The sequence below is a fragment of the Galleria mellonella genome, unplaced genomic scaffold, assembly GCF_026898425.1.
Source record: "Galleria mellonella isolate WM207_F2 unplaced genomic scaffold, CSIRO_AGI_GalMel_v1 utg424, whole genome shotgun sequence".
Classification (NCBI taxonomy): Eukaryota; Metazoa; Arthropoda; class Insecta; order Lepidoptera; family Pyralidae; genus Galleria; species Galleria mellonella.
Window position 1 is genome coordinate 37,470 of NW_026442097.1, and position 13,032 is coordinate 50,501.

The 13,032-nt window shown below is 39.3% G+C and overlaps 1 protein-coding gene and 1 long non-coding RNA gene across 2 annotated transcripts; one reads left to right on the top strand and one right to left on the bottom strand.

The window, feature by feature from the left end:
- The first annotated feature begins 355 nt into the window (after positions 1-355).
- LOC128201431 (uncharacterized) lies at positions 356-3,995 on the top strand. The gene is made up of 3 exons (XR_008253242.1): positions 356-478; positions 1,268-1,375; positions 2,355-3,995. It is a non-coding gene; the product is annotated as an uncharacterized LOC128201431 (long non-coding RNA).
- A 755-nt stretch (positions 3,996-4,750) lies between these two features.
- On the bottom strand, positions 4,751-12,850 carry LOC113515974 (BTB/POZ domain-containing protein 10). Its single transcript, XM_026900290.3, has 4 exons — positions 12,304-12,850; positions 8,834-9,030; positions 7,939-8,192; positions 4,751-7,747 (listed from the first exon to the last, which is right to left on the bottom strand). The coding sequence occupies exons 1-4, from the start codon at positions 12,653-12,655 to the stop codon at positions 7,408-7,410; spliced, it is 1,143 nt and encodes a 380-aa protein (XP_026756091.1). The 5' UTR covers positions 12,656-12,850; the 3' UTR covers positions 4,751-7,407.
- Positions 12,851-13,032: the final 182 nt, after the last annotated feature.

Consider the following 13,032-nt stretch of genomic DNA (forward strand, 5'->3'; position numbering starts at 1 on the left):
ATACCTTTCCGATGTTGCTAAGGTATTATATTTCCGTACTCTATAATTTCGTCATCATGTTCCATCCTTCAAACCGAAACTCAGCCATGCAAGTATAGCTGTTACGTGACGTGGGATACGGGTGGAGCAGAGCAGAGATACCAAAGTAGATGACTTATCCTACTACCCATTACTAGTAATATATATCAGGTCGATCTTCACGCGGAGCCCCCTGGAAAACATCATGGGTAATTCTTGCCGAATCCGCTACGGTGGACCACCTTCATCTTCGTCGTTTTATCTTAGACTGGTGCTCCGCTATTGTGCGAGTACATCGTTAGGGTAGGGTGTCCCTGTGGTAACGCTGAACTTGTGTGACTTTGTGGTGGCGCGGCGCAGTGGTGGTGGTACCCGGCGTGCGGGTCCGGCGCGGCCGCCTGCGCGCTGCTGGCGCTGCGGGCCGCGCGCCCGCGTCGCGGCGCGTCGCTACACATCGCAGGTACATACCACAACTTAGCTACACAGACTCCGACTCAGTAACCGTGCTTGTATGACTGTTGTATCAGTTTAAAGAATGGGCATATGGCAGTGAAATTACAAGATACAAGAAGCTCTTTTGTGCCAGTTTAAGAAGCAACTGCGCAGTGTGAGCCACAAATCAGATGGGCGTGATGATATGGTGATATTTTAAATAAAATACAAAATTTGTTCACAGCACTGTCCCAATGTAGCGGGGAGAAGAAGGGCGATTGTTGCCATATTACATAAAATATACATTTTATTTTAGTGTTGCTATATAAAAGGTTGCAACAATAGACCTCCCCCATAAAGGGGCTTTTACCGGTAGGGACGCTTCTGCCTATCATTCGACTATTAAGTTCCCTTAGTCGCCTCTTACAACACGCACGCGAAAGGAATAGGTGGCCCATTCTATGCCGGGATCACATGGCAAATCAGATATATTAAATGACAATCATAACAATTGTCTCCTTAAACTTAAAATGGTAAACAAGCTGACGGCCATCGCCTGTAACCACGAGGAACGTTACCGACATTAGAGAACGCGATGCTCGTGATACCTCTCACGCGCTGCTATTACTGTGAATTAAGGTGTTACACCTCCGTACCGTGAAATTTCACTGTTTATTACCATAGGTAGGTATAAGCACAGTTGCTTTTCAGCAGAAACTTGAGCATTTGTTTGAAGATGACGTTGGAGTTGTAGATACTTGTAAAGCATCCTGACAAGTGTGTAAATTAATCACTAACGCTTCAAAATGTCACCCAGGTGTGAATATAACCAGCTCCCCGCGAGTGGTCACGAGCAGACAAGTGTCCCCGTCACGAGTCATACTCGCACGCCTCTTCAATAGATCCGCTTCGTTCCAGCTCACTGGTCAGTATGCATTGTGACTGTACATCTGTGACAGTTCCGCCGAACAAATGTTGTTCATATTCTTCAAGAGGCGGTTAATTTCTTACTACTTTCCGTCATGTGGATGAGGTGGACGGTTAGATATTTTGCATAGGCACACTTTGTATCTGCAGTAAAACGTCAAGATGCCAGATACACACTGCCCTTTATTTCAAAGATACCGTCACAGAATACAATATTTATGTAATGTGTACATATAAATATACAACAGTATCTATGGAAGAGGAGACCGGATGATCCGTGCCCACCCGGCCAACATATACCCAGAAATTTCAGCTATGAGCAAAGACATGTCTAGGCGTACATGTGTGCTTCATTTAAGGAATTTATTGCGATTTTTGTTTGGAAGCGTATCATTCCGCCATTAAATATTTATAACTTTACTGACACTCATGCAGTAGCATGAGTTTAGTAACATTTATTAAATAACTTGTTAATTAATAGCTTGTTTATCATACTCGGAAGCGTATAAACAACTGGACGTAGTTGTTAGCCGATTTCAACAAGGCGGGGTATCTCGACCAATTTAAACTGTATTTTTTTTTTGTTAGTTACACTGTAGTATATGTAATCTATACTTATAATAAATCTGTAGAGAGGTCAATTCTGTACATGGAATATATTTCCAAAATAACTATCAAGCGGTGATTAGTGATCAATACTGATGCCAAAAATGCACTCAGTAAAATTTTTGTCTGTCTGTCTGTATGTTCGTTATAGAAACAAAAACTACTCGACGGATTTTAACGAAACTTGGTACAATTATTCTTCATACTGCTGGGCAGGTTATAGTATACTTTCATCACGCTACGATCAATAGGAGTAGAGCAATAAAGGGAAATGTTAAAAATGTCCACCCGTGCGACGCCGGGACGGGCCGCTAGTTTTTAATAAAATTAAGGTGAACATTTTTATTCTTAAATATATTTTATTGTTTCAGATTCTCAGGAAACTAAGTTTGAAGTGTGGAGAGAGAAACGTCCGCCGCCCCCCTTGCCACCTATCGACTTTGACTAAGTTCTGCTGTGACTATTGGTTGGATGAAAACATAAAGAAAATATTTATGAATTAATATTATTATAGATATATATTATGTAGAGTACCTAAATGTAAACGTTCAAGATGAAATTAATATAATAAAAAGCTAGAAAAAAAAATATATGGCCGGACTCAAATCCTGTTGAACCGCTAATGTTATGAGCCGTGCCCACCCCAGTAACAGGCGCGGAACTCTTAACATAGGACACGCACAACGGCCCAAATGAGAGGCTAAGCGCGGAAAACAGAGTCTTTCTCACATTCACAACATAGGACACATTCATGTTATAGAGTACATATATTGTCTTGTTCAAGGGGCCAGGCCCTGCCCTGGAATACATTAGTGTATTTAAGATTATTTTGCAGGGCGGGCATGGTTCCTTAAAGGCGTATATGTATTCTAAGACATGTATTTGTGAAGCTTCACTCGGATCCTGGGGTGGGCATAAGACAATTTAGAGAGGGGAACGACCTACCCGACCCCCTCTTAAATACGTGTATACTGGAAAATAAGTATGACAATGGTAATTCTTATATTTTGTACCGAAGGCACTTCACATAATTTATTTATTTATTTATAGCAAGGCAACAGATTACAAATTAATACATTAATAAAATAAATATTACATAAAACAGCATTAAATTTGCACTCCAACAACTGCTCCGCACAACATTCGATATTATATACATTAAAAGAATGACGGCTATAGATTTAAAGTAACAAATTGGCAGCCTTAATGTAACGTTGCAAGGATTGTTGGTAAATATCAAGGTATCTTGCATATACCTATTGTTATAATGACCTGCGTTTACAGTCTTGTATTTGATTGTGGAGAAATCTCGTTCCTTTCAATATCTTAGGTTATCCACTTATTGAATTATGTACCGGTATACTCTCGTGATGGCGTCTACCCGCGTAGTTGTCGTTGTGTGTTAACACGTTTGTTGTAAGTGTATTTGTGTGCGTGTTTACTTTTAGATATAGTATTTACGTAAGGAGGCACCTTATGTAGTTCTTTATTTGCTAAGTGTTATATACTGTGCGATGTAATAAATGTATGTATTTATTGTAGCCCAAGTTTTTAATTTCTATGCAAAAATCCTCTGCATGGGCACCTCTGTCCAGCTCGTGTTTTAAAAGGGAAGTGTTACAACTGCATCGCATACTTAGTTTTAAAAAAACATTAACCTATGACGCTTTCATGTCTTAGACTTAAATATACATATTCTCATGTGAAATTGCATGTTATTAAAGGTAACACGTTTGTGTAGGGTGGGAGGGGGGAATAGATTTTTAGTAATGGGGGGTACTGCTCTATTGCTAGCAATATACTCTATTAGGTAAATCTCCACGCGGTTTCCCCTGGAAACCCACAGACTTAGTATAACATTGGAAACCATTGTGGTTAATTATTGTTGATTTCATCACGATGGGCCAATTGGCCTGCTCCGGGGGGAAAGGGATTGTTAGCAATGGAGACTGAGAATCCCTGCTAGCAATATACCTAACCAGGTCGACCTCCTCACGGTTCCCCCTGGAAACTATCATGGTTAATTCCTGATGAATTCATCTCATCTATCACCCGTCACTGGTGCTCCGCCAGCGTATCCCGTTAGCGCAGGCGGGGTTACCATACCATTTTCACCCATAAAAAAAAACTGCTCTGCTCCATCCTCACCTATCGTCCCTCACTGGTGCCCCGCCAATGTATACCGATAACGCAGACGGGGTCACTATTTCCTTATTCATCCATAAAAAAACCTTTTTCCGTGATATCCATGGCGCTGTTCATGTTTATAGACAACAGACGAGACTATGCACAGTTTGTTTACATTAAGTTTCTATTATTTTGAAGTAAATTTTGTTATATTTAAACACACTTTTTTTATACAACTTAGAATGGCAAACAAGCTGACGGTCCACCTGATGGAAAGTGGTAACCGTCGCCTATAGACATGAGCAGTACCATGGACATAACAGAGTATACTGTTACGCCCATGCGTTGCTATTCCTAAGGATCCTGAGTTATTTCTTTGTACCCAGTAAATTCACTGTCATATCCCACCCTTCAAACCGAAACACAGCCATGCAAACACAACTGCTTCACGGTAGAAACACGAACGGGACAGAGGTGTCCAAGCAAACGACTCGTACAAACTCTCCCTCTGGTGACTTTAAGAGGAACCATGCAAAGCCGAAGCAGGTTATTAGTTAATTTTGGATATACGGGAGTGTCGATCGCACCTGGACATTTATTTTTCTTGTGGTATATTCAGGATGATAATAAAAAATACAACTGGCCGATATGTATTATATATTTAATGTAAAAAGAACAACGATCGTTACATTCGTACAAAGTGTTCGTTACAAAAGCTATGATTACATCTAACAGGTCAGGGCTGCCGCTGAACGTGCAGCACTGCACGGTTACAACATGGGAACACCCGCCAGCTGATAATACCATAACGTTACAAATGAAAAAAAAAAACAGATATGTATACAGAGCCTGTGAGAAAACAGTTTATTAGTAATAAAATATTTGTACAGTTAACACAGTAATAAAGGGTGGAAGGGATTGCTAGTAATGTGGACTACCAGTCCCATTGCTAGCAATATACCCTGTCAGGTCGACGTCCACGTGGTCCCCCTGGAAACCATTCCAAGTGTATTTATCACGATGGGCCAACTGACCTGCTCATCCATTTTCACTTATCATTTCTCACTGGTGTCCCGCCGATGTATACCGATAAAGCAGGTGGGGTTACCATTCCATTTTTATCCAATAATAAAAAAAAAAAACAGTAATAAAACAGATAAAATACAAAATTGAAAGTTTATATTTTAAAATTATTTGTCATAGAAATATTTTGAAAAATGCATTACAAAAATTGTTGATTTCAATTAAGCGCTAGAGGCACGGCAATTGGTATAAAGCTAAGCAGTCGAAAGGTAAGGGAAACCCTACGCCAGGCCTAGCGTCTCCCTCTTATATAAATATTTTATTTATTTATTTATTCATTAGTACATATATGTGTACATGGCGGGCATACATATTAAAATTACATATATAAACGAATAGATATATATAAATAACAAATATACTTACACATATATGACATATACTATATTATACACGTAAAGTAAAAAAGTGAGCGTGAACATTTTTTTTTTAAAGACGGTTTAGTCCGTAGTCTCTTAATGGTATCAGGAAGCGGAAATATATTAATTTCCAATGAATTGTGCTGAAATCTAATCGTACAATGCGACAGCCCTGTTAACATCGATCATATATTAATATTGTTATATAGTAGAAGGACATAGTTTGGCAGAAAGGATACAATCGACAAAGTTATCAGAAATTTGATACTACTATCTCATTTTTGATAATTTTGTAGGCAACCTTTTTGCTTTTGCTACGTCCAAAGTACTCTTACACGGACAATTTAGAGTTTGTCTTACAAGCAATAATGCGTACATGATCGTCTATGGAGTCCATTACGAATAGTGCCACATAAATGCAGAATAACATAGAAACCTAATGTTTAATACAAAAAAAAATTGTTGGAATCATCATGGAAAAATTCTCTAAAGATAGTAACAAATCCAAACATTTAATTAATTAATCGGCTTTTGTCTTGCACTATTGGACACGAGTCTCTGGTCTATGGTCTTGCGGCTGGATCAATTATTCGTTTGTTTACATTTTCATTAATTACTATTGAAACAGATTTCTGTGTACCGAACGATCATCACTAGACTTTGAGCGGCGATATATTTATTGGCTTGCTTCGTTTAGAGGCACAACATGTGCGTGGACTGAACAACGGTCGGAGATTGACGAGTAATAGGGAAGATCATAGAACTTCTACTAACAACAGTAATCAATCCTCAAATGTTGGCAGCCGCACGCACACTAAGCTAGTTAAAGTAATTCAAATCAATTATTCAGTTATTATGTCGAAAGACTGTCCGTGTAAGCGTACCCTTATAATTCGTTACGTTATGTAGCGCCTGCGACATAATGCTATAAGTACCAATCGCATTAGTTACGCTACATTAAAGATTCGCACTTAACACCCCAGCCTTCGGGAATGGCAACGTATGGATACACCGTGGGCGTCACAGTATATGCGATGACTGTGACTGTAGGTGGGCCGTCAGTTTAACATTTCAATAGATATAAAATAATTCGTTATGAACACAAGTAATTATTACAAATTATTGTATTTAAAACAAACACTGTTTCTGAAAGATTTCTTCTCCGCAGCAAAATTACTTCCAGAATTAAGTGGTTTTATTAAAGCAAAATTTTAAATCAAAGTTACATTATTTCCTACGATAATATACAAAGGAGGTTCGGCAGTCTGTTTACCATTATAATAAAAAAATATTATCACGGCTGTAATAAAAAATAGGGTAGTCAGAGATATTTCGACACATACTTGATAAAAGCATCTGATTCAATGTGATGACGATAAGGCAAGACTGTCTCTCTCAAGATATTGAAATAGTAACATTTTTTTTTTATCAGAATTCATGATCAGAAATATCTAAAATTGAGATAGTAAACGACTAATTCACTAAACTCGATAAAGGTGGATTTAGACCAAGCACCTGAACCCATATTTTCCATATTCCCCCTACTCCTCCAATTTTTTCATCTAACCACACTAAAATAGACTAAGAGCATTTTATAAACATTCTATAAATTCGCGAGCACTTTTGTATTTTATGCCATTGTCATTTTAGTCTAAATGCACCTTAACAGAGTAATTAACTTGTGGGCAACGCACGCGACACGTCACTGGCGTCTTTACGCTACGGCAATAGCTGTGTGCTCGCTGGTCGTTGCCACAAAATAACTTCAGAGGGAGAAACCATCCTGAACTGGTCACGCGATACAAAACAGCGCGAGTACAACTCTGAGTGCCGCTCTATACGAGCGGGCGACCAATCACTGCGCTTCCTCCTCGCCTTGCACCTCCGGCGGCGGCTCTGCGTTGTCTTCCGTCTCTCTCGCACGGTTCGGCTCGAGCTCGATGACGGGGTCGGCGGTCGCCTCCGCCAGATTCGTGACGGACTTGGACTTGAAGCACTGGAAGTCGACGTGGCGACTCTTGGCCTCCTCCTTCTCCCAGGACATGTGTATGAAGGGGCGCTGCACGTAGTTGTATATGACCTCGGCGCGGCCGCCGGGCCGCTTGCGCACCTTCTCCTTGTACGTGGGGTACCCCTCGACGCCGAGCCGGATTTTCTTGAGGCCCCGCTCCTTCATCACTTGTTTTGCTACGTCTCTGCAAATGGATGCAAATGGAAGAGTTAATTTGTTTGTTTGAACGAGCTAATCTCTAGAACTTGAAATATTCTTTTTGCATTTCTCGAGAAAGATAATATTGGACGTCACTATGTGACCACGGGCGAGGTCGCAGGATTACACGACCATTAAAAGCTGGCGTTATTATATAAAAAAAATAAAAACACGAACCTGTTCTCAATGTACTTGAAGAACCTGTAGAGCGGCGTGGAGAGCACGGTCTGGCTGTACTCGTCGCCCATCTGCGGCGGGTACTGCTCGTCCCAGTCGACGCTGTCGTCGTCCAGCAGCACGACCACGTGGCACTCGCGGTCGCCGCGCTGTGCCGAGCGCACCATCAGCGGCAGGATCAGCCGCTCCAGGAACGACTCGAACTGCCGCCGCGCGCCCTCGTTCGACAGCTCGTGCAGCAGCCCGCGCAGGTTCTGCGTCAGCGATACACATACATTACACTATGAACCTACCCGTGCTATAGAACATGTTTTTATTACGGCATGAGGATCAAAGTAGGGTATGAAAATGGAAATGGTGATTGATTTATTGTTGAATTTATCACGGTGGGTCAACTGACCTGCATCCTCACCTGTCATTGAATACCAGTGCCCCGCCAGTGTATACCGATAGCGCAGGTGGGATCAGCATTGCATTGTCATTCATTAAAAAAACATTCCTAACAGAGTACAGCAAACATTGACGTGAGAAAGAAAAATGTAACGAAGATTCTGTTTCAGCGATCAAAAACATATTCTACTTCCTTCCAATATTATAAACTTCAATGTATGTGAAAAATTTTATTGTTTGCGGGTTCGTTACTCAACTACGTTGTAACGGCAGAAAGGACTAAATGACAACTGGTATAAAATTGACTGTGCATTGGAGTAAACGTGGGGTACTTTTTAACATAATTCACGCGAGCGAAGCCGCAGGAAATGGCTATCAAAAGATACAATACACTTGATCTAATCAGAAAAATCTTTCATCGATTGTTTTTGTGGTCGTGTACAATTAAATATTGTAATAATGTATGCAGACAATAAAGGTACCGTGCAATGGCCGCAGTGGTTACCTGGCAGCGGACGGTGTTGGCGTCGAAGGGCACGAGCAGGTAGTCGCAGGCCTCGCGTAGCTCCTGCACGGACACGGTGGGCGGGCAGCGGATGGTGCCGCCGCGGTAGTACTCCAGGATGGCGCGGAACACCGTCGCCGAGATGCCCTCCGCCACCTCGTACTCGCCGCGCTCGTTCGGGTGGGTGAACTCTAGGCCTGCGCAAACAAACGCTCACATGTTGTTGTCACATGTTGGTCTCCATGTCAGCCATGTGACATGGCTACAAGGAGACCAACTGCAAAATATATAAATTAAATAAATATCACTGGCCCTCTAGACGAGTGACAAGCGAATTCGCCGATGGAATCGATATCGCATGCGAATTCGTGAGACAGAAAGAGATAGCAACGTCAGATGTCTTATTCCAACTTATGGGCTCTCTAGCGATGTCGATTCCATCGATAAATTCGCTTGCCACTTGTCTAGAAGGACTAGATATATTAAATAGCCATTTATGTTATTATTATACACACATATTATTACTGCAGTGTGGTCCTGACATAGAATGGGCTACCCCTTCTAGGAAGATTTAATGGTCGAGGGATAAGCAGCAACATCCCACTTAAAACATCACTAAAGTCTAACTATGACGACTAACCCGCCTGCCATGGGGGGAAAGGGATTGTTAGTAATGGAGACTAAAAATCCCATTACTAGTAATATATTCAACCAGGTCGACCTCCTCATGGTTCGCCCTGGAAACTATCATGATTAATTCCTGATGAATTCATCATGATGGGCTAACTAGCCTGTTTTCATTCTCATCTATCACCATTCACCGGTGCTCCGCTAACGTATCCCGTTAGCGCATTCCATTTTTACCCATAAAAAAAACCAAGAGTTGCCAAGAGTGGCAACTACTGGAAAACCTCTCCCTATGGAGGCAGCCTATGTTCAGCAGTGCGCAGTTAATAACTGATATAATAATAATCACAACACCGTCTAGTCTCCAACTAAGCAGAGCTTGCTACGCTATGCTTGTTGTTGCTATAGATACATATTGTACTAAACAATGGACAGACACATATAACATTTTTTTTTATGAGTAATTACACTCATCTTTATAAAAGAAAATACATTTGTGTCATTTCCACAAGTTTTCTAAGAATTTTCTTGCATATATTCAAATTCAATCAACTGCCAATAATCTTCAATATTAAACATTATTTTTGTAATTAGCTTCCAACTTGGATCACTGTGCATGTCATCGTTACCATGATACACTAGAGAGAAGTAATACTCACACACTTTACTCTGTAGATGGGAACATGTTCTAGTCACATTCAAATACCACATAAATTAGGAAAATAACAAATATTATGGTATAATAATTATCACTTACTGTCAAATAATAATATATGGAAAAAAAAGTTTTTTTTTTTTAATTTTTTATCATAAATAAAAAAAAGACAATATAAAAAAAATCTGTTTAAGTTTGTGCAAATGAAGTTCCTTTATAGGACACCTTTAAATTAGCAGGCCTATTTTGAAATATCCCATTTGGACCCTATAGCACAGAAAATAAAAATATGTTTTCAATAATTTCCATAGCATTAGTGGCTGCTGTAATATAAAGCAGTGACAGATGCACAAAAATGCAAAATAAGGATCCCTTTGCATCTTCTTGTTATGAAACCCTTAAAATTACAAACTTGTCAAAAAGTTTATTTGTGACAAAGTATCAGTTAAGACTATTAGATTTCACCTTCAAGAATGTCATATATAATACATTTGTGGTACAATGAAATATACTAAAATGTTAGCAGTCACCTGCACCATACTACAATGCATAGGTAACAAGAATATTATAAACATGAATTAATCACTTGTACTGTTTCATTATTCACAAAGTAAAGAACTGTGTCATTAGTGAATCATCAAGCATTCAATCAATCTCAGCCTGACACACTTTCATTTCTTTGATGAGTCATTAAACTCTATGACAAAATAAACAAAGTACCACATAGATGTAGCACATCCTACCATGATTATAAATTTAAAAGTTTATGTATATATGAATGCAAACAGCACACAAATGCAGTGAAATATGGTACATGAGAGACAGGATAAATTATGCCCTAACTTAAAACAGGACACATTATAATAACGTTTCAGATGGATGAAGCACACACATACAACCACAGCCACTGGATACTGTTAGTTAATCAGTTAAAAATAATTAATATAAAAAAAGTTACTAAAAAATATAATTTGATGTCATCATTATTGGTATATACTTCCATTATATTGACATATATTAACTAATTTATAACGTTAACTATAATTCATTTGTAATGTTATTTTTATTTTATAATTTAAACCTCATTATTATTATTTATTTTATTAATTTCAATATTATAATGTAAATATTGACTTGTCATTGTGTGACGAAAACTGTTACATTGGTTAATAAAGAAATATGAATAATCATAAAACACTGTGATTGTACTCCTATGAGAGATTTGGGATCTTTCCAGAGAGTCTTTGAGATAGATTCATTTTTATTTAAATAGTTCTGAATGACAAAGCTGTGTGCTGTTTTAAAGCCAGATTAAAACTTTACAGAATACAATGTGTTGTGCATGGCATGGTATGCTTTGCCATTCTTGAGAACAGATTGTTTTTAATGGGTAAAAATGGAATGATAACCTCACCTGTACTGTATTGGTCAGAAGGAAAAAATAGGTGATGATGAAAGTAAGTTAGTTAGTTCATTGTTTAATTTAACAAGAATTAATCACAGTGGTTTCCAGGAGGAATCATGTGATGATTGACCTGATAGGATAAATTGTTAGCAATGGGATTTTTAGACCACCATTTTAGAACTTTCTCCCCGAAAACAAATGTTAGGCTTCCATACCCTGTCATCTCACTGTCATATCCCAACCTTCAAACTGGAACACAGCCATGCAAATACAACTGTTAGGCAATAGAAAGACAAGTGGGATAGAGGTACCAAAGCTGATGACATTTAGATAAAAATGCTATACTCTAGAGATAATTTTTTCATATTGTTATAACAAAATAAAAATTGGCAATCTGAAAGGAAATTTCAGAGACCCTTTAGTTAGTTATCTTTTTGTCCTCTTCTCATATTTGGTACAGCTTAATATTTTAATTACATTTGTTCCGATAGAAATTTCTAGATAAATAAAATTTCATACTTGTGGGTCACTGTGTGTGATTAGTCTAGCTAAGATAGAGGGCTCTACTGTGTCCCACTGCATACAATGATCTACAGAAACTATTTCTCAACTAACACAAAGACATTAAACATAAAGGATAAACTGTACAGTTTTATTAACCTACTTGTATAGATTAATGGAGTCACATACACAATTACAGATTGCCTATGCTATATAAAAGCTAAATAATAAAACGCTGCACTGGTTGCATTAATATCAGATGGTAGCGAAACGGGAACTCACCTGAACTGAACATCCTTCCGAGCATGGTGTTGGGATGGGCGGTGAACTGCGCGGGGTCTACCACGAATCTTGTGTTGTCCACCACCAGTGTGATCCTGTCGTCGCACAGTTGGTACTGGGCCTTACCAGCCCTCGAGGGCTCCTGGGTGGACGTCGAGGGTGTGGGCGTGTTTGGACTCGGCATCTTCGGGGGCATCGCAGCACGAACGCGAACGTTTGGCCCGTTCCGCTTGGACAGCCGCTTCCTGCGTTCCTCCGCGTACTCCTCGGTGTCGCTACTGCTATCAGGATAAAAGAATGGTCTACGATTGTCGCTCATGCCCTGCGGGCCGTCAGCTTGGGAGTCGGACATATGCGCTCGCTCGTCCCCGCAGGCCCTTACATCACGATCGACGCTGCTCTTTCTCCGGGACACTCGCGTATTCGATTTTTGATCCGTTATTATTGTTATAACTTGTAACGAGGTGAGTAAATTTTCTAGACTTTTTATTTGTTTGGAATTATTAAACGTCAGCCACGGACGAATCACGAAATGACAGTTTGACGATACAATATTGCCATAATATAATACGTCACTATCACATATAGTATTTTTATTATTATTCTATATTATTCATATTTCCGAATCTTACACGTACTTCATATTATTGCGTAATATTTGTCATTCATAATAAATAATGGAAAATATAAAAAATTGTAATCAGAAAGCAGTGGTGTACAAAATCTACA

Coding starts and splice junctions, on each gene's coding strand:
- LOC113515974 (XM_026900290.3), bottom strand. CDS start 12,655: ATGTCCGACTCCCAAGCTGACGGCCCGCAGGGCATGAGCGACAATCGT. Junction 9,031..12,303: donor CGGAAGGATGTTCAGTTCAG/GTGAGTTCCCGT, acceptor TTGTTTGCGCAG/GCCTAGAGTTCACCCACCCG. Junction 7,748..7,938: donor TTCAAGTACATTGAGAACAG/GTTCGTGTTTTT, acceptor ATCCATTTGCAG/AGACGTAGCAAAACAAGTGA.